The sequence below is a fragment of the Hemitrygon akajei genome, chromosome 29, assembly GCF_048418815.1.
Source record: "Hemitrygon akajei chromosome 29, sHemAka1.3, whole genome shotgun sequence".
In the NCBI taxonomy this organism is placed as follows: Eukaryota; Metazoa; Chordata; class Chondrichthyes; order Myliobatiformes; family Dasyatidae; genus Hemitrygon; species Hemitrygon akajei.
In genome coordinates this window covers 40,800,877-40,823,489 of record NC_133152.1, presented here as the reverse complement: position 1 = coordinate 40,823,489, position 22,613 = coordinate 40,800,877, and the positions used below count along the sequence as shown (strand labels likewise).

The following is a 22,613-nucleotide window of genomic DNA, read 5'->3' as shown; positions in this document are numbered from 1 at the left end:
TTGAATGTATGAAGGTTAACTAGTTGGGTAGATAGTGAGAATGGCTGGATGGTATGCCTGGAACAAAGCTGCACAGCCTTAGATTTCAGCTTGGGCTTTTAAAAGTGAAACTTGGAACCACGCACACTGGGTGGTTGGGATCGGAAAACTCTGGCAAATGGCTTCATGCCTCGACCATTGTAGTTTAAAAAAATTGAGATTTACAAAAATCTATCAACCCTATTGAAAGACATGGGGGAAAGGGGTGTATGGATTTTAGATTTTAAAACCTAGAAGAGTACAGTATAGGCTCTTCGGCTGTGTAAATTTGTAATAGAGTGGACATGCATAGGTGGGAAAGTCTAGAACCAGAGTGCTCAGCCTCAGAATAGAAGGACCCCCTTAGAACAGAGATGGAGCCAGAGGGTGGTAAATCTGTGGAATTCATTGCCACAGACGTTTGTGGAGGCAAAGTCATTAGGTACACTCAAAGTTCAGATTGATAAGTACTTAATTATCAAGGGTGTCAAAGGTTATGGGGAGAGTCAGGAGAACGGAGTTGAGATGGAAAATAAATCAGCCATTATCAAACGGTGGAGCAGACCGGATGGGCTGAATGGCTTAACTCTCCTGCTCTGCCTTACGGTCTTATGTTATGCTGTCCTTTTAACCTACTGAAGGATCACACTTAACCTACTACAAGATTTTGGTCATAGACCAGCTCCGATCTCAATTAGCTTAGGATGTCTAATGACTATTCCTGTTCCCCTGTCGTGAATCATCTTAAACCATTCGCTATACTGAAGGCACTCTATAAATGGAAGCTGCTGTGAGATCAGAGAAACCTGTAATTCCATGCCTTCCCTGTTCATGGCTGGAAAATTTAATTGCCTTATTTCCTTTTTAAGCACTGTCTACTTTAAACCCAAGAGGAAAAACAAAGAAGGTTATTGCCACAAATAACAATGAATGGTTCTGAGGGTCTAATTACATTTAAACAAAAACTAGATTTTAATACATTATCTCAGTTTTGCGCTCACTACTCCCCTGCAGCACTCTAATTAATTAAGCTGAGTTAACAGTTACTTAACCCAGGTTCAAAATGTTTTATTGCAATTTAAGCCGTAATCAGCCTTATATTGCATAATACAGAAAATTCTGCTTTGGACATTTCTCCGCTGAAACCAGATACAGAAAGCAAACTCTACCCTTCGTAGTCTGTTGTAGATGCTTCTACTTAAGCGACCTGCTTCATTTGATCTGCTAGGCTGGGGTTTCAAACTGATTTAAAATAGAATCTGTACGAGCTGCAGTGTTACGCTTTCTAGAGTGTGGCGTTGCACTTGAAAGAGTTCAGACTTGTGTTTCCAAAGCATCAAATGGCATCTTGGAACATTCCAGATTATGGGTAGATGGTCATTTACAGAATCAGAATCAGGTTTCTTATCACAAACAAGAGAAGATCTGCAGTTGCTGGAAATCAAAATAACACGCACAAAATGCTGGAGGAACTCAGCAGGCCAGGCAGCATCTATGGAAAAGAGTAAACAGTTGACGTTTTGGGCCGAGACCCTTCATCGGGACTGGAAAAAGGAGATTAAAAGTCAGAGTAAGAAGGTGGGGGAGGAGAGGGAGAAGTACAAGGTGATCGGTGATAGGTGAAGCCGGGAGAAGGGGAGAGTTGAAATAAAGAGCTGAGAAGTTGATTGGTGAAAGAGATAAAGGGTTGAAGAAGGGGGAATCAGGTGAGAGAGGACAGAAGGCTATTGGAAGTAAGGGAAGGGTGAGGAGCACCAGATAGAGCTAATGGCAGGTAAGGAGATATGGTGAGAGAAGGAAATGGGAATGGGGAATGGTGAAGGTGAGGGGGCAATTACCAGAAGTTCAAGAAATCAATGTTCATGCCTTCAGGTTGCAGGCTACCCAGACAGAATATAAGGTGTTGCTCCTCCAACCTGAGCGTGGCGTCATTGCAGAAATAGAGGAGGCCGTGGACTGACATCATGTTCTGCTCTACTCTGCTTGAGCATTGAACGCTGCTGGCAGGTTTATTATCACTGACGTATGTCATGAAATTTATTGTTATGTGGCAGCAGTACAGTGCAATACATAAAATATGCTATAAATTATATTAAGTATTGTATATATTTTTAATTAATAAAGTAGTGCAAAGCAAAAGCAAAAATAGTGAGCTAGTGCTCATGGGTTCATTGTCCTTGCAGAAATCTGATGGCAGAGGGGAAGAAGCTGTTCCCTTCTCAACCTAATAACTTACTTGTTGCTTCAGTGTACTTGATTCATGCCATTACTCTCACAACCTATAGCACTAATCTTGTTCGGCCTTCGGGATCCATAAAAAGATGAGATTCCCATGACATGGGTACGTTTGGGGGCATCATGTTCTACTGTGCTCGAGCCATGAATGCTGTTGGCACTCAATATATAAACAGTCACATAAAAAGACTTAAAATGTGTAAACGGATTTAAAATCCCAAGAGAAATGACGGGGGAGATTTAGCAGACATTAAATAAAGTATTTGGTTTCTATTGCTAATGTCCTTAAGTGGTTAGGGTACATGGTGCAAAGCAGAAATGGTTTACTGGACAAGTTCTAATTATATAAGCACCTGCCCCTCAGCTGTGCCCTTCAGAATGTCTCCCTGTTGCTCTCTGGTTCAATGTTGTCTCCAGGCAACCTAAATTGTCCAGCTCTGAAGACTGCATTTCTTCACCCTCAATCTCTCAATTTGTTCAAAGTTCAGAGTAAATTTATCATCAGAGTGCATATATGTCACCATATGCTACCCTGCGATTTGTTTTCTTGCAACCATTCACAGCAGAACAAAGAATTACAATAGAATCAACGAAAAACTGCACACGAAGACTGGCAAATCAGCCAATGTACAAAAGAACCCAAGCAATCACAAAAATAATAAATAAATAATACTGAGAACGTAGGTTGTAGAATCTATGAAAGTGAGTTGTTAGGTTGTGGAATCAGTTCAGTATTGAGATGAGTGAAGTGATTCACACTGGTCCAGGGCCCTGATGGTTGAAGGATACTAACAGTTCCTGAACTTAGTACTGTGGGATCTGAAGTTCCTGTACCTCCTTCAGTGGGAATGAGTGGAGAGCACTCTAACATGCTACATCACTGCATGGGTCAGAAATGGCTCTGTGGTGGACAGGAAGGCTTTACAGCGGGTTGTCAACACTGCCCAGTGCATCACCGGCAACAACCTACCTGCCATCAAGGACATATGTACAGCAAGGTGCTGGAAAGGACCAGTAACATCATGAAGTATCCCAGCTACCCTGCACATGGACTGTTGGTCCCACTCCCATCCGTGAGTAGGCTACTTAGTATCCACACTAGGACCAACAAATTGAAAAACAGTTACTTTCCCCAAACTATAAGGCAGATCAACACCTCCACCCATTTACTCACCCCTCCACACCCCAACCACCACTACTTTATCATTTCCTGTTAGTGACCTTATGTACAGACACTCCTGTGCCTAGTGTCATTTTATGGACATACAAATAGTCTATGTATATAACCAATCTTGTGCATTTATATTTGTTGTATTTTCTATATTATTGTGTCCTTTATCTTAATTGTGTTTTTTGGTGTGGTACCAGATCCGAAGTAACAATTATTTGTTTTCCTACATTTGTGTACTGGAAATGACATTAAACTAGCTTCAATCTTGATATAACTATCTTAGCTGCAGATGTATTTGTGTGATAAATGTTGCTGGGAACAACTTTCCCTGTGACATGAAATTAACCTGTTGCTTCGAATGAGAAAAGACTATTGTACAAGTGAATTGAGGGTAAGGTAGACAAGAAGCATTGTGTAGTAGTTAGTGTGTGACCTGGGTCCAGTTCCACCACTGCCTGTAAAGAGTTTGTACATTCTCCCCACGACCTTGTGGGTTTCTTCTGGGTGCTCCGGTTTTCTCCCACGTTCCAAAAGCGTATGAGTTAGTTGGTTAATTGGTCACATGGGTGTACTTGGGCAGCATAGGCTCAATGGGTCAGAAGGTCCCATTACTGTCTTGTATCTCTAAATAAATAATAAATAAATAAAGTAGGTCTTTTCAGTTGAAATATAGACAGGCAGGAGGGATTGCAGAGGAATTGAAGGAGACAGCCACATCTTATGCACCTCTGGATACAAAAGGAAATGAGGGAGAGAGGGAATAGCTCAGTACCATTAGATAATTCAAAGGCTCCCTGTTCTGTAATGGGAAGCATGTTTTGGGAATGAAACAAAGGCAATTAATCAGCAGTTTGTCGAAATTATCCCTCTTTTAAATTATCAGAATCAGGTTTAATATCACCGCCATATGGGTTGTGAAATTTGTTAACTTTACAGCAGCAGTACAATACAATACAATACATGATAAATAAATATAGGTGAAAACATGCTGATTACAGTATCTATCTCTCTCTCTCTCTCTCTATATATATATATATATATATATATAAAAGTTAAAAATAAGTAGTGCAAAAAGAGTAAATCAAAAAGTAGTGAGGTAGTGTTCATGGTTTCAGTGTCCATTCAGAAATCTGATGCTAGAGGGGAAGAAGCTGTTCCTGAATTGCTGAGTATGTGCCTTCACACTGCTGTCCCTCCTTCCCAATGGTAACAATGAGAAGAGGGCATGTCCTGTGTGGTGGGGGTCCTTCAGGGTGGATGCCACCTTCCTAAGGCACCGCTTCTTGAAGATGTCTTGGAAACTACAGAGGTTAGTACCCATGATGAAGCTGACTAATTTTACAAGATTATACTATATTTAGATTATTTTTTTCCAAAAAAGCAATAACCTCTACGTTTAACATTTCCCAAATTAGAGAAGTACAGAATTGATGCATCAGCTCCCACCCCTGCCATTAGTGTGTGTGAAACCAAATGGCTGCTCAGTAGTGTTGTGGTTAACGTAACGCTATTATAGGGCCAGTGACCCAGGTTCAGTTCCCATTGCTGACTGTAAGTGAGTGCATGGGTTTCCTCTGGTTACTCCTAATTCCTCACACATCCCAGAGATGAGTAGGTTTATTGGTCACATAGGTGTAATTGGGTGACGCAGGCCTGTTTGGGCTAGAAGGGCCTGTTACTGTGCTGTATTACTAAGTAATAAACAGAACTGTGTGCCCGTAATTTTTCTCATTTTATTGATACATTCGGAGTGTGTGATGACATAACTGACCAGTTTATAAACACACAACCTGATGGGCCTTTTACTAATATTATGTACAGCAATTCATCACTTAAGTATCTGCAGTACCTGCAAGTGAAAAAAAACCAGCTGTTTGTTTTATACCTTTCATCAATCAATCTTGTATAAAAGTTAATGAACACTTTGTTCAACAAGTAAGAAACAAGGTGTTGGGTGAAAGCCAGTTGTGTAGAAGATAAAGCTGCACAAATCAGTTGCTTTTGGTTGGGTTAACGGATCGCTGGGGCATGCATCGAGGCCAGTGTGCTTCACTGGAGGTGGCGTGGTGCTGTATCTGGGTTGCAGTCAATGCTCCTCTCCCCCCCACCCCACCCCATGTTCGCTCAGGGGGAGACAGACTCTATTGTGGTCGACTGTGGATTGATGGCACAAGTTTTGGGACTGTTTTATTGCGTCATTGTGATACCATTTGTGCCTGGTGTCTTGTGTATGCTTTGTGCTGTTGGTACTGTGATTTGCAGTTTGGCCCCAGAGTAACGCTGCCTCATTTGGCTGTATTCATGTATGGTTCAATGACAATTAAACTTGAATTGAATTGGTTGTTGGTGCAAATGAAGAGTTCCAATGAAGTCATGAATCTTTTGAAATAAGAGGACCAACGATGGCACAATCAAATTTGGGGTTTTGCTTACTAGACTTGAAATATGTTAAGTACCATCTTCAAAATAATTGGGAATAATCATGTACTCCAGTAAGAGTGTCCTGGAGCTGTCCACATAGTGTGGCCATATGTCACCAGCGCCATCTTAGTTCTCTCTACCCCCTACCTACATATCCACAACCTAACTTAATAACTTAGCATTCCACAACCTACAGACTCACTTTCAATGACTCGACAATTCATGCCCTCGGCATTATTTATTTATTTTTAAATAGCATTATTTGTCGTCTTTTGCACATTGATTGTTTTTCAGTCTTTATGTATAATTTTTTTATAAATTCTATTGTTTTGCCTCAATTTCTTGTAAATGCCTGCAAGAAATGAATCTCAGGGCTGTACATTGTATATGTACTTTGATAATAAATTTACTTTGATTTTGGGGCATTGAATTATAATATTGTAGCAATGGCAATGTGAGAAAATCGCAGGCATACTTAATTCTTAATAATAGTGTGAATGTTATCCTTTGAATTCTGAAACATCTATTTTCTCATTGAGCTCTTTAACATTATTTATTACAACCTCTGTAATATTACTCAATTTTGTATTTGCCTCTGCTCAACTGCTCCGGAAACCTCCAGTCACACATCTAGACTGGGGGTTCCCAACCTTTTTTATGCCATGGACCAATACCATTAAACAATGAGTCTGTGCACTTCAGGTTGGAAGCCCCTGATTTAGACTATGCGCTCCTATTGTTCTTCTCATCTCTCACCACTTAAATTTGAGGCTGTTGTATATACAACTAGCCATGTCCCAGCTCTCAGTGTCCTGTTCCTGTTCACTCATGTGCTGATATAGGTTAACTTCCAGTTAATGAACATCCTTTATTTTTAAAACTATCAGACTTGATTTCAAGTTTCTTCATGACCTCAGTCCTCCTAAGCTACATAAGCTCATGTGACTTTCCAAGGTCTCCAGTTCTCCACTCTTGCTCTCAATTTTAAGCTTACTGAGACACAAAAACAAAAACTCCTGAACTCTTGCAATAAACCCCCCTGCCTGGCTGCCTCTTTTACCCCTTGAAAGCTATATCTTCAGTGATATCTAATCTGTGGTTTGTTGTCAAGGTCTGTTTGATAACATTCCTATGAACTGCCTTGAAACATTTTACAAGGTTACATGCTCTATAAAATTGTTAATGGCCACCTTAATATATTATGGGTAGATTATAAGACTTCCTGCTGCCATTATTACATAATGGATTGCCATTTTTGGACATTTCAAGGAATGATAAAGATCTTACAAAAATAGCTTGACATTGGTGCTGTCCAGGCAGATGTAAAAGAAGACCAGCTCATCTCCCATAGCATAAATATTGGACTGACGTTATATTTAATTTCGTCTGTCTGATTTGGAGCTCAGCGCGGGTACGTATGCCCCAAAGGTTTATACTACTACAAAGAATTCAGGAAATTTTGCATCACCATCTGGTATGGAGGGGCCATACCCGAGTGGGAAAAGGATCAAAAAAAGCTGCAGAAACCTGCAGACTCAGCCAGTTCCAGCATGAGGACTCACCTCCCCAGCATCGAGGACATCTATATTACACAAAATAAATCTGCAGACGCTGGAAATCCAGGGCAACACACACAAAACGCTGGAGGACCCCTGCAGGTCAGGAAGCATCTCTGGAAAGGAATAAATAGTCGATATTTCAAGCCCAGACTCTTCTTCAGGACTGTTTAGAATTGAACCTGATGAACTGCTGCCACAAAACAGCAAATTTCATGACAAATGCCAGTAATATTAAACCTGATTCTGAATCTAACTCTAAGTCGCAGTGTGCTTGCAGCTCCTTGATTTTGACACTTTAGACTACAGGATGTCCCCGTGATGTAACGTATGATGAACTGGGGGTGCACTGTTTATGATAAAGTGGTTTCAGTACCTACAATGAAAATGTATTACCAGCTCCACTGATTTACAGTGATTGTACAGTCACATTCCATTTTTACTCTTATGCTTTTCTGGGATCTGTTGTGGCATTTTAGATATCTAGCTCATCATTATAGATTAGATTAAATTAGTTTTATTAATCAAATATACATACATCAAAATATTGATACAGTGAAATGCATGTTCTTACATCAATGACCAACACAGTTCAAGGTCATGTTCAGAGCAACCCTCAAGTGAAGTGTTATCACGGTTCTGGCACCAACATAATATGTCCACAATTTATTAATCCTAACCCATTCGTCTTTCGAATGTGGGAAGAAACTGGAGCTTCCGGAGGTGACCCACGTGGCCTTGGGAAGAATCCACAAACTCCTTACAGATGGGTGGGAATTCAACCTTGATCGCTGGTGCTGTGAACTGTTGCGCTAACCGCTATACTACCATGGTGAAATCACTTTTACAAACACATCAGCAATGGCAGCTATATGCATTTCAACTTACCCCTGGGAAAAGTGCATAACAGATTGTTCTGATATCAAAGATTAAAGCAATTTCAGGTGTGCAATGACCAGATAATTTGCTTTAGTGATGCAGGGATAAATACTGTCCAAAGACAGACAAGTAATCAGCATTTTCTCATATTTGAAGTGGTCTCTGCTGATGTCTATTTTCTTGTCTTTCCCTTGCCTCCTCTCACTGATCTCCCAATGCCATTGGAGTAGAGCAACTGAGATTTGCTCTGTGAATTCAAATAATTAAATTTAGCCAGTGCCAATGCATTACTGGATCTTGTAATGCTTGCACAGAAATGTAAGAGAGAGCAGAGCTCTTCTGTGTAATCACTTCGTAAAATATGTTACTTCTTTTCATCTTTAAGGATTGTTTTAATTCTAGTCTGTTAGATGGGACATTTGATTCATTGCTTCAAGCGCAAGAGTTGCAAATTAGTGCTCTGGAGGTCACAAATGCGAGAAAACCTGTAGATGCTGGAAATCCGAAGCAACATGCACAAAATGCTGGAGGAACTCTCTGGAGGTGTACAGCATAGAAGGACCCAGTAATGTCTGTGCTAGAGCAGCCCAACTTATTACATTTCTCTGTTCTTTTGCATGGTGAGCCACTGCTCCAGCAGAAATGTGACTTTGGAAACATAAAAGTCATTGTTCTGAGATGAACAGTCAACTCAATGTGGATCCGAGAGAGACTGTGTGACAGAATATCTTATATTGGGAATTTTACTAAGTGCAGGGCACTGTAACAGCAACCAATTTCCTCCTCTCGTTACATTTCATTGAACGAAGGTAATGGTAATGAAGCAGGCACTTCGGCCCACTATGCCCATGCTGACCTTCAATAAATTATCCATAGTAATCACTTTCCAGCACTTGATCTCTGGCCTTGTGTCTTGGTAACTCAGCTGTTTGTCTGGACTCTCAACTGTTTGGAGAGCATCTTTCAAGCAGATTATTCCAAATTTCTCCCTCTTTCTGGATGGAAAAAATATCTTTCTCAGATTCCCTCTATACCACATGTGCCTTTTATTTTAGATGTATCTGCTATGAGGGAATATTTCTTACTATTTACCCAATACATGCCTCTTATAATTCTGTATACCAAAGTCAAGTCACCTCCTCAGCATCCTCCTCTCCAAAGAAAACAATTCCAGCCTACCCATATTTTCCTTTGGAAATGAAATACTCCATCCCAGGCACATTTCTGGAGAATCCCCTCTGCACCCTCTCCCAGGGCAATTGCATTCTTCCCATATAGTGCAATACTATGTACTAAAATGGTTAAATAGAATGCACCATTTATGCTATGTGTTTGAAATATTTCCTGTGCTGATCTTCTCTTATCTGTTCTGTTTTTTTAGAGATATATTTTGCCTCTCCTAGCATCCAGCAAGGAAGACAAGAAACATCTGCAGAGGATCGAGTCGGGTATAACTGAACTAAGTGGGACCATATCACAGACAGGTGAAGATTAATGCTATCATAAATTTGCCTTTACCTTTCCTCAGCTCGTTAACTCGGAAAAGGGTTTTAGAGTATCCAAATTTTCTGAACTTGAAAGCTGAAGCTTCTATACTTCTATCTGTATAGTTTAAACTATTTTTAACAGGATAGGACCCAATTATGTTGTATCTCCCAGCAACAATGTTTGTATTTGTGATTTCTGTTTTGTCCTGTGACCTTGAAAGAGGCCATTTTAACTTATCGAGTATATGCCATCTCTTAGAACAGTCATGTGCTCTCGTTATTTTGTCCCATTTTCTATTCTCCTCACATTTCCATCAGATTCTACCTACAAAACCACAAATCTTTGAGATGACTTGTGTTGTTATTGGTGCAGTCAAAGCACGGTTCATATATGCACCCAGTGGCCGCTCTGTTAGGTGCAGGAGTGGAACCCAATATCCTCTTCTGCTGTAGCCCATCCACTGCGAGGCTTGACATGTGTGTTCAGACATGTTTTTCTAAATGTTACATTTGTAACATGTATTTATTTCAATTACTATCACCTTCCTGGCAGGTTGAATCAGTCTGGCTATTCTCTTGACTCCTCATTAACAAGGCTTCTTAGCCCACAGAACTGCCACTCACTGGATGTAATATTCTTTATCTCACCGTTCTCTGTAAGCTCTAGAGAATGTTGTGCATGAAATTTCCAAGACATTAGCAATTTTTGAGATACTCAAACCACCCGGTCTTGCACCAACAATCATGCATTGATTAGATGTTTGCATTAATGAGCAGGTGTACCTAATAAAATGGCCACTGAGTGTATGGTTTAACTTTGATTTTTTACCTCTCAGCACCCTTCCAGACACAAACTCTTGAGTTTTGAGCATGGTGCAGAATCACAACAATGGGAAGTAGAATTGCTCTTGGTATGATTGTGAAAGAGCAGATGTGTTGGTTTATTGAGTTTGAATGTGATTAGATTGTCAGGATTAGGAAATTGCCAATTAGCCGAATGATTACCGGGTCAGCTTGGTGAAACAAAAGTTAAATCAACTCACTGACTTGCAAAGAGCATTTGTTTGATTATCCTTCCATTTTGGTTCCGTGTGGCAGTTCTCCAGTTTCCAGTATTATATGGCAATCACAGTTCCTTCTTTTGCTGAGAGTTTGACGTCTTTTTGTTGTGCAAAAAAAAATGTTTGCTGAGATAGGTTCTGTTCTACCAGAATCAGATTTAATACCACTGGCATATGAGATGAAATTTGTTAACTTAGCAGCAGCAGTACTCTGCAATACATGATAAATATAGAAAAAACTGAATTACAGTAAATATATATGAATATTATGTGTGTGTGTATATATATATATATATATATGTATGTGTATTAAATAGTTAAATAAGTAGTGCAAAAACAAATTTTTTAAAAAGTGAGGTAGTGTTCTAAATGGTTCAGTGTCCATTTAGAAATCAGATGGCAGAGGGGAAGAAGCTGTTCCTGAATTGCTGAGTGTGTGCCTTCAGGCTTCTGTACCTCCCACCTGACAGTAACAACGAGAAGAGGGCATGTCCTGGGTGGTGGAGGTCCTTTGTGATGGACGTCACCTTCTTGCGGCACTGCTCCTTGAAGATATCTTGGATGCTACGTAGTCTAGTACCCATGATTGAGCTGACTAATTTTACAACCTTCTATAGCTTCTTTCAATCCTGCACAGTCCCCCCCCCCCCCCCCCCCCACCAGACGGTGATGCAGCCAGTCAGAATGCTCTCCACAGTACATCTGTAGACATTTTCAAGTGTTTTAGGTGACATACCAAATCGCCTCAAACTCCTAATGAAATATATCCATTGTCTTGTCTGGACTTTTGAAAGCAAGTGCGCTATAAAAGCTCCCAAGTGGTCATCTCAAGGCTGGGCAGTTTGAATGTGCTTTGTGAATATTTTAAATCATGCTTTTTTTTCCCCTTTTGCTTAAGCAACTGCAAATAAAAAGAAACATCAGCTTTAGGATTGTGGGGAGACATTTAATGAAGTTAGATTTGTCGATGCCAACAGTCATCTAACAGCAATTCTAAAATGAATGTACCTAAATTACCCATTATACATCAAGGAAGCAAAATAACTGCTGTAATCAAGGTTTTTTTTTTCTGGTTCCAGGAGAATTGTCTTTGAAATCTTAGCTTCTGACATGTTTTTGTCCATCTCTGTGGTTCTAATGAGAAATAGCCATTGAAGAAAAATCTGGTGGAAGTTAATTGCTTTAACCTCTAAGCTGCATCTTTCTTGCTGAAGCGTGTACCGAGGGCACCTCCAGCTCGATAACACTTTGCCCAAGTGGCTACTCTTTACTTCAGGGCCTCAGTAATAATTATTAGCAGGCCACTTGACCTCACAAGGCAGACTGCCTGTGCCTCATGCAGTTTTCATCTTAGCAGTCAAATGTGGAATCAGTCATTAAGCATTACCAGAAATGAGAACCATGGCTAATTTTTAACTTCCTTTTTTGCCTCAAAAATCACGGAGGGCATTTATAGCTACATCACCATCTGGGTACCATTTATAAACTCAAAAGTTAAATAAATGATGCCTGCAATGCAAGAGTTGCCAGGTTCCTTGAGGGCTTTTTACCTTTGTAGTTTTTGTATTTTTGAGATGATCTAATGGACTTGATCAAAAACACAGTATGTGTCCAGTGATCTTTCCTACATTCCTTCTGAAACCAAGAGTCTGAAGATTATTCTCAGGAAATATTGGTGGAAAGAATTGACTATATCAAATGTTTACGTCTAGGAAAATGCTAACAAGATGTTGAATTAAATTATCATCTTGCTTCAGTACAAACAGAATGATAAGCTAAGATGTGTTTTATCTGTAGAATTGGATTGGCACTTAAGGGTGTCCTGAGGATAATGGAAACCACGGATTGATTACCAGTCCCTGTAGTGATAGGAGAGCCAGTCATCAGCATACAGAGATGATGCTATTTGTGACTTGGATTTGCTATTTGCAGACACAGGAAGTACATAAGTGATAAACGCGAGAAATTCTGCAGATAGATGCTGGAAAGCCAGAGCTACACACACAAAATGCTGGAGGGACTCAGCGGGTCAGGCAGCATCTGTGGAAATGAATAAGTAGTCGACATTTCAGGCCAAGACCCTTCTTCAGGACTGGAAAGGAAGGGGAAAGACCACAGAATAAAAGAAGCGTGGGGGGAGAGGGGAGCAAGAGGGTAACTAGAAGGTGAAAGGTGAAACCAGGAGGGTAGGAAAGATAAAGAGCTGTAGCAGAAGGAATCTGATGGATCATAGGAAAAGGTGGAGGAGATGGGCAGGGGAGAAGAGGTAAGAGGTCAGAGTGGGGAATAGAAAGGGAGGGGGACGTGAATTGTTTTTCACCAGAAGGAGATATTGATACTCATGACATCAGGTTGGAGGCTACCCAGATGGAATATAAGGTGTTGCTGCTCCACCCTGAGGGTGGCCTCATCTTGGCATAAGAGGCATGTCAGAACAGGAATGAGAATCGGAATTAAAATGCTTGGCCTTCAGGAAGTTTTGCTTTTGGGGGGGTGAAGTGGAGGTGCTCGATGAAGAGGTTCCCCAATTTATGACGGGTCTCACTAATGTAGAAGAGGTTGCTTCAGGAGCACCAGACAGAATAGATGACCCCAGCAGATTTGCAGGCGAAGTGTTGCCTCACCTGGAAGGTCTGTTTTGGGGCCCTGAATGGAGGTGAGGGAGGAGATGAATGGGCAGATGTAGCACTTCAGCCACTTGCAGGGATAATGCCAGGAGGGAGATTAGTGGGGAGAGATGAATTGACAAGGGAATCATGGAGGGAACGATCCCTGAAGAAAGCAGAGGAGGAGGGGGAAATGAAGATAGATTTGGTGGTAGGATCCCTTTGGAGATGGTGGAGGTTGTGGGGAACATTGCAGAGGCTCATGGGGTGGTAGGTAGGGACAAGAGGAACTCTTGGCAGTGGGAACCTGTAGTGAGCCTCGTTGTTCGGAAAATGGAGAAGATCACGGTGAGGGTTAGCATCAATGGTGGAGGAAGGGAAACCCCGTTCGTTGAAGAAGGAGGAAATCTCTGACATCCTGGAAAGGAAAGCTTTATCCTGGGAACAGATGCAGTGCAGACAAAGCAACTAAGAAAAAGAAACAGCATATTTACAGGAAACTTGGTGGGAAGAGGCATAGTCAAGATACAGTGGGAATCAGTAAGTTTATAAAAGATGTCGGCTGACAGTGTGATTGAAGATGAGGATGGAGGTGTCAGAAATGGACAAAAGTGAATTTAAGGGCAGGGTGGAAGTTAAAGTTGATGAAATCACCAAGTTCAGCATGGGTGCGTGAAGCAGCACCAATACAGTCGTCAATGTAGCAGATGAAGAGTTGGTGAGCATTACCAGAGAAGTCTTGGAATATGGCTGATATTTTCATAAGTGAGGTCTGTGTGTGGCAATAAATTTAACTGACCAGTAAACTATATATTTATTCTTATATTTCTTTTGGTCTTTTTGATTTTGCTTTGTAATTAACATTTTCTTATACGAAGTTTACAGTTTGCTTTTCATAAGTACAGTAATAAGTACACAGTGATACATCATGAACACAAGAAGGTTGACAGGTGCTGGAAATCCATGATGCTGGAGGAACTCGGTGGGTCAGGTCAGATCACGACCGTTAATGGGAAAGAATAAATAGTCAACATTTCTTCAGGACGCAAAAGGAAGAGGAAGAAGAAGTCAGAATAAGGAGGTGCGGGGTATAGATGAAGAGACTATCTAGAAAATGATAGGTGAAGCCATATAGGGGAATGGTCAAGGGGTGGAGAAGAAAGAATCCGATAGGAGAGAAGAGTGGACCATAGGAAAAAGGGAAGGAGGAATAGACCCAGGGGAAGAAATAGGCAGGTGAGAAAAAGTACAAAGTCTGAGTGGGGGATAGAGGAAGGGGTTGGGGGGGGTGAGTTTGTTTACCAGAAAGATAAATCGATATTCATGCCATCAGATTGGAGGATACCCGGACGGAATATATGGTGTTGCTCCTCCACCCTGAGGGTAGCTCATTTTGATACATTAGTCTTATGGTCTTATGTCTTAGTATTCCCGGCATGGAACATGGGGTCTGCGCTAATATCACCTGGTTAATGTTATTGACAAATACAGACAGGAAAAATGTATGCAGCGCGGTAGAATTGTGGTTAATGTAATGCTATTTCAGCCCCAGTGGTCACCAGTTGGGGTTCAATTCCTGCCACTGCTTGTAAAGAGTTTGTATGTTGTCCCTGTGACTGTGTGGGTTTCCTCCAGATGCTCCAGTTTCAAAGTTCAAAGTAAACTTATTATCAAAGTATGTATACATCTCCATATATTACCTTGAGATTCATTTTCTTGCAATTCCCCCCACATTCCAAAGATGCATGGCTAAAGTTAGGGAGAGTGAGTTGTGAGCATGTTGGCGCAGGAACTGTGGCAACATTTGCTGGCTGCCCACTGCATTCCTCACTGGTTTGATTTGATGCAAACAGTGCATTTCACTGTACTGTATATTTTGATGTACCAGTGACAAATAAAACTAATCTTTATCGTCTTTAAACTATGAATGAAGATCATTCAATTCATGTTGATTCATATGGCAAGAAACATCTTAAAATTGTTATTTGGGTTTATTTTTAAGTGGTTGCAGGGTTTTTCACTCTGCTACTCTGCCTAAATATTTATTCCATATGTAGACAAGTGTGTATCAAGGAGAATTTCCAGCTGTAAGGCCTAAAAGAAGCAGCTGAGCTTTAAGAAAAGATTAAGATAGGCTTTATTTGTTATATGTACATTGAAACATGCAGTGAAATTTGTTGTTTGTAATTGATAGATTCAGTCTATTCCTGTAGTTTAATGGTTAGGATTTCCTGGTTGGTGTCAAAGAGCTGAAAGACACCAGCATATCATGCCCAAAATGCTGGAGGAACTCTACAGGTCAGGCAGCATCTTTGGAGAAGAATAGTCAATGTTTTGAGCCAAGACCCTCCTTCAGGACTGGAAAGGAAGGGGGAAGACACCAGAATAAAAAGGTGGGGGAGGGAAAGAAGGATAGCTAGAGGTGATAGGTGAAGCCAGGTGGTTGGGAAAGGTAAAGGGCTGGAGAGGAAGGAATCTGATAGGAGAATCAGAATCAGGTTTATTATCACTGGCATGGGTCGTGAGATTTGTTAATTTAGCAGCAGCAGTTCAATGCAGTACATAATATAAGAAGAAAAAAAATAATAATAATAATTGATTACAGTTGTAAGGGGTTTCTTTATGTTACTGCGTATGTTAATCGAAATGGCTTCTTTGTTATGTTAATCTTTTATGTTACTGGGTATGTTAGTTAAAATGGCTTCTTGATTATGTTTAACACTGAGAAGGCTCTCTCGCTGATGTTTGTTTGGGTTATCCTATTGATAAGAGAGTGAATGAACCAATGAGTATCCATGTTATTCTTCTTTTGGGGTGATATGCTGTCTCATATGGCTGGGAAGCAGGGGTTTTGGAGGGGAGATCGAGAGGAAGACTCTGGTCTGGTCAGAGAGGAGTGCTCTGGCCGATTACTTCGGGTGGTCCCGAGCTACGAGTCGTGGGGTCGGAGCGGATCGCAGGGGAAGAAGGAAGGTCCTGAGCTCCAACTGTGTGTGCACGAAGAAACTGAACTTTGATAAGTCTGGCGCCTTTTTTTGTTTCCATTCATTCCTTTTTGTATTGTATCTTTATTAATCTCATAGTCCAAGTAAGACTGATTAAGTGTAATTTGTAAGATGTACATTGTGTGCTGGCTGATAATTGATGTTTGAGGCTGTATCAGGTGGCATTGCACAGCAACCAATGCAACCGCGAGATAAGGTTGGGCGGGGGATGGGGTCTCCCCTAGATACGTATGAGCCGATATACCTGAGTGTTATACAGTGTACATAGATTGAATAAGTCATGCAAAAACAGAAATACTGTATATTAAAAAAGTGAGGTAGTGTTCAAGGGTTCAATGTCCATTTAAGAATCGGATGGCAGAAGGGAAGAAGCTGTCCTTGAATCGCTGAGTGTGTGCCTTCAGGCTTCTGTACCTCCTTCCTGATGGTAACAGTGAGAAAAGGGCAAGCCCTGGGTGCTGGAGGTCCTTAATAATGAAACCTGCCTTTCTGAGACGCTGCTTCCTGAAGTTGTCCTGGGTACTTTGTAGGCTAGGACGCAAGATGGAGCTGACTAAATTTACAACCCTCTGCAGCTTTTTTCGGTTCCGTGCAGTAGAGTTCCCCGCCCCCCACACTACTCAGTGATGCAGCCCGTCAGAATGCTCTCCATTGTACATCTATAGAAGTTTTTGAGTGTACTTGTTGACATATCAAATCTCTTCAAACTCCTAATGAAGTATAGTCACTGTCTTGCCTTCTTAATAGCATTATAACTGCATCGATATGTTGGGGCCAGGTTAGGTCCTCAGAGATCTTGACACCCAGGAACATGAAACTGCTCACTCTCTCTACTTCTGATCCCTCAATGAAGATTGGTATGTGTTCCTTCGTCTTACCCTTCCTGATGTCCACAATCAGCTCTTTCATCTTACTGACGTTGAATGCCAGGTTGTTGCTGCAGCACTACTCACTAGTTGGCATATCTCACTCCTGTACGCCCTCTCGTCACCACCTGAGATTCTACCAAGAATGGTTGTATGATGGTATTATGATTGATGATGGTGTTTATAGATGGTATTTGAGCTATGCCTAGCCACACAGTCATGGGATAGAGAGAGTAGAGCAATGGGCTAAGTACACAGTCCTGAGGCGCACCAGTGTTGATCGTCAGCGAGGAGGAGATGTTATCACCAATCCACACAGGTTTGTGGTCTTCCAGTTAGGAAGTAGAGGATCCAATTGCAGAGGGAGGTACAGAGGCCCAGGTTCTGTAACTTCTCAATCAGGATAGTGGGAATGATGGTATTAAATGCTGAGCTATAGTCGATGAACAGCATCCTGACATAGGTGTTTGTATTGTCCAGGTGGTCTAAAGCTGTGTGAAGAGCCATTGAGATTGCATCTACCATTGTTCTATTGTGGCGATGGACAAATTGTAATGGGTCCAGGTCCTTAATGAGGCAGGAGTTCAATCTCGTCATGACCAATCTCCCAAAGCATTTCATCACTGTAGATGTGAGTGCTACCAGGCGGTAGTCATTAAGGTAGCTCACATTATTCTTCTTAGGCACTGGTATAATTGTTGCCTTTTTGAAGCAAGTGGGAACTTCCACCTGTAGCAGTGAGTGGTTGAAAATGTCCTTGAATACTTCTGTCAGTTGGTTGGCACAGGTTTTCAGAGCCTTACCAGGTACTCCATCGGGACCTTCTGCCTTACGAGGGTTCACTCTCTTTAACGACAACCTAAGGTCGGTCTCTGAGACAGAGATCACAAGGTCATCAGGTGCAGCAGGGATCTTCACAGCTGTAGTTGTATTCTCCCTTTTAATGCGGGCATAGAAGGCGTTGAGTTCATCTGGTAGTGAAGCATCTCTGCCATTCATACTATTGGGTTTTGCTTTGTAGGAAGTAATGTCTTGCAGACCCTGCCAGAGTTGTCGTACATCCAATATCGCCTCCAACCTCGTTCAAAGTTGTCTCTTTACCCTTGAAATTGCCCTCCATAAATCATACCTGGTTTTCTTGTACAGGCTTGGGTTGCCAGACTTGAATGCCACAGGTCTAGCCTTCAGCAGACGACATACCTCCTGGTTCATCTAGAGCTTTTGGTTTGGGAATGTACAGTAAGTCTTTGTAGGCACACACTCATCCACACAGGTTTTATTGAAGTCAATAACAACTGCAGCATTCTCATCCAGATTTGAAGATGAATCCCTGAATACAATCCAGTCCACAGATTCAAAGCAGTCCTGTAGGCACTCCTGTGCTTCCTTGTCCTTACCTTCTTGATCCTCACACTGGTGTTTCAGTCTTCAGTCTCTGCCTATACTCAGGGAGTAGAAGTACAGCCAGGTGATCAGACTTCCCGGAGTGAGGGTGTAGAATAGAATGGTAGGCATTCTTGATGGTGGTGTAATAATGGTCCAGTGTGTCGTTCCTCTAGTATTACAAGTGATCTGTTGATGGTAACTGCTTAGTGATTTTTTCAGACTGGCCTGGTTAAAATCCACCAAGATGGTGGTGAAGGCGTTAAGGTGCACTGTTTCAAGTATGTTGAGTCCATTGCTCAGATCATCTAAAGCCTGATTGAAATTGGCCTGAGGTGGAATGTATATTGCTACCAAAATTATCCCAGAAATCTCATACAGTAAGTAAAAAGGATGGCACTTAACTGCTAGATGTTCTAGGTCTGGTGAGCAGAATTGGGACAGCACTGATATATTTGTGCACCAGGAAGAGTTGATCATGAGGCATACTCCTCCACCTCTGCTTATCCTGGCAGTCTATAGTAAAGCCATCGATCTAAATCACTGCATCCGGTACAGAAGGGGTTAACCAGGATTCCATGAAACAAAGGACACACGCAGTCCTAATGCCCCTCTGATTCAGCACCCTGGCTCTGAGATCATTGATTTTATTCACCAGAGACTGCATGTTTGCCAGCGAGATAGTTGGTATAGGGAGTTTAAAACTCCGTTTCCTTAAACGCACTTGTATCCCTGATCTGCAGCCAAGCTTCCTATGTGGAATCCTACGAGGTCCCCAGTCGGCATCCTTTCCATCAGTTTTAAGCAGCCATAGTTTGTTTAAACACATTAAGACATCTTCGTTGACTATACTGACCTTGGAAGCATTTGTGATTTTTAGCTGTATCAGGCTGAAATTAGAATGTTTAATCATATCCATTGAGAGTTCTGCTGCTACACGAGTTGCCCCTAGGCGCCCTGGAGAGGAGAGTAGCCTCCAACCTTATAGCATGAATATTGATTTCTCCTTCCGGTAAAAAAAATTACCCATCCCCTCTTCTATTCCCCACTCTGGCCTCTTCCCACTTCTCACTTGTCTATCTTCTCCCCCAGTGCCCCTCTTCCTTCCTTTTCTCTTCTCTCCTATTAGATTCCTTCTTCTCCAGCCCTTTACCTTTCCTACCCACTATCTTTACCCATCACCTTCTAGCTATCCTCCTTACCCTCCTTCCACTTTCTTTTTCTGGCATCTTTCCCCATTTCCAGTTCTGAAGAAAAGTCTCGGCCTGAAACGTCAACTGTTCATTTCCATAGCTGCTGTGACTTGAGTTCCTGCAGGACTTTTCTTAACAAAATCTCTTGTGTTAAAGACACCAGCATTCAAAGCTTCCGGGCACTGTGATATGGATTCCCCATTTCCAGTATTATCAAGAAACAATAAAGGCTGGAACCTGGCTGGGTAACCACTCAGCTTGCAAACCACCAAATAAAAAAAAAGCTTTTTAAACTTCTTGCAGGAAGTGAATCAAGCAGAATGCTATATGCATAGATTCAGTCAGAATTGGAAATATCATAAATTTCAAAAATAGAAATAAAATCCATAGAATTGTAAAGCAACTGTTTTGAAGAAAGTACTTTGCATCTATATAAAATTAGTTTCTCAGTCCCAGAGATGTTCTGCTATTTCCATATAATGGGGAAGAAGGCCTTTCGGCCCGAAGAGTCTAAGGCAGTTCGGCACTAATTATTCATCAGCAGGCTGTCAAAAACTCACTTTTCATCTCAATTAACAAGCAGAACCAGAATCATTTTTATTATCACTGACATTTGTCGTGATATTTGTTGCTTTGCAGCAGCAGTGTAGTACAAGTCATAAAAAAGTGCTGTAAATTACAATAAGTATAAAGAAATAATTAAGTAGTGCAAAAAGAGAAAAATAGTGAGGTCATGTTCATGGGCTTGTAGACATTTTAGAAATATGATTTCCGAGAGGAAGGAGCTGTTCCTAGAACATTGAGAGTGTATCTTCAGGCTCCTGCACCTCTTTCCTGATGGTAGTAATGAGAAGTGGGCTACAGCCCTCTGTAGCTTTTTCTAATCCTGTGCTTTGGCATCTCCATACCAGTTAGTGATGCAACTAGTCAGAATGGATGGTACATCTGTAGAAATTTGTGAGTCTTTGGTGACATACCAAATCTCCTCAATCTCCTAATGAAATATAGCTGCTGTCGTGCCTTCTTTGTAACTGCATCGATATGTTGGGCCCAGGTTAGATCTTCAGAGATGTTGACAGCCAGGTATTTGAAACTCCTGACCCTTTCTATTGCTAACCCTTCGATGAGAACTATTGTGTATTCTCCTGACTTCCCCCTCCTGAAGTCCACAATAAATTTCTTGGTCTTACTGATGTTAATGTTGTGACATCACTCCACCGGTTGATCTAGCTCACTTCTGTATGCCGCCTTGTCACTATCTGAAATTCTGCCAGTAACATTTATTCATTGGCAAATGTTTGGTATTTTTCCTACCGTGGAAATAGTGTCTGCACAGTTGAAGTTCATGTGGTATCAGTGATTTCCGTATTGATTGCATAATAATACAAAGACAGCCTGCGAAGATGTGAGGAATTGTTCACAAGTTCTTAAATCTTCTCATTTAAATACATGTGTGGATACCAGAAGTTACAATCTGATTTGCAAAACACTGACATCAAACAGTGCTACAGCCACATATTATATGACAAATATTTTGTGGGTCACTTTTTTGAACCCCTTACCAATTATATTTTCCTGCATAAAATCTCTTCTCAGATACTTCCTTTTAAAACCCACGCAGTCATGAGGAGAACGTACAAACTCCTTACAAGCTGCAGCTTTTTGTTCATTCATCCCTTCTGCTACTGACCAACTAGAATTGCGGACTCTACTGGTCAAGATACCGTTCGATCATTTTGAATTTTACTCTTATTGTTATAAAGGTTGCACACATCTCATCTGAATTGCTTGGGGCCGGAAACGTTTTGGATTTTGGAATATTTGCATCAGATTCAGATTCAGATTCAGTTTATTGTCATTTATAAACCACAAATACAATGCAGTTAAAAAATGAGACAACCTTCTCTGGAATGATATCATGAAAAAGCACAAAACAGACCACACAAGAAAAACCACATAACGTTTGGTAATCCCCAATCCAGAGTCCGGAGAGGCTGCTGCGTATCGATATTGCGCTACCGTCTTAGCATGTTCCCCGGAAAGGAACTACAAACCCATCAGACAAACCTAAAGCTACAAGACCTACACAAAACCACATAGTTACATATAGTTGTAGTTAACATATAGTTTCAACAGTGCAGACAATACCATAATTGATAAAAGATTAACTGACAAAGACCACATAATTATAACACACAGTTTCAACAGTGCAAAGCAATACCATAATCTGATAAAGAGCAGTCCATGCACGGTTTAAAAGAAAGGTCTGAAAGTCCCGACAGCCCATCATCTCACGCAGACGATAGAAGGAAGAAAAACTCTTCCTGCCATGAACCTCCAGCGCCGCAGCTTGCCGATACAGCACTTTGGGAGCTCCGACCACAGCCAACTCCGAGTCCGTCCGAAAACTTCGAGCCTCCGACCAGCCCTCCGACAGCGAGCACCATCTCTGCCGAGCGCTTTGACCCTGGCACCGGCTGCCAAGCAACAGGCAAAGCCGAGGATTCAGGGCCTTCCTCTCTGGAGATTTCTCCGATCGCACAGTAGCAGCGGCAGCGAAACAGGCATTTCAAAAGTTCCACCAGATATTCCTCCGTGCTTCACATGTCCGTCTCCATCAAATCAGGATTGTACACGGCCCCTACTTACAGATAACAGATATTCATTCCTGGAGTGGCCGCTGCGTGCTGCATCACGCCGCCATCTTGCAATCTATAAAATGAGATAGCTTG

The 22,613-nt window shown here is 41.5% G+C and overlaps 1 protein-coding gene across 2 annotated transcripts in view; it reads left to right on the top strand.

Moving 5' to 3' along the window:
• The window catches only part of pex14 (peroxisomal biogenesis factor 14), a 344,557-nt gene that overhangs the window by 274,962 nt on the left and 46,982 nt on the right, over window positions 1-22,613 (top strand). For both annotated transcript variants that reach the window (XM_073032186.1, XM_073032188.1), the window contains exon 6: window positions 9,662-9,764. In XM_073032186.1, the coding sequence (XP_072888287.1) occupies window positions 9,662-9,764 (103 nt within the window). The remainder of the gene's footprint in view (window positions 1-9,661; window positions 9,765-22,613) is intronic.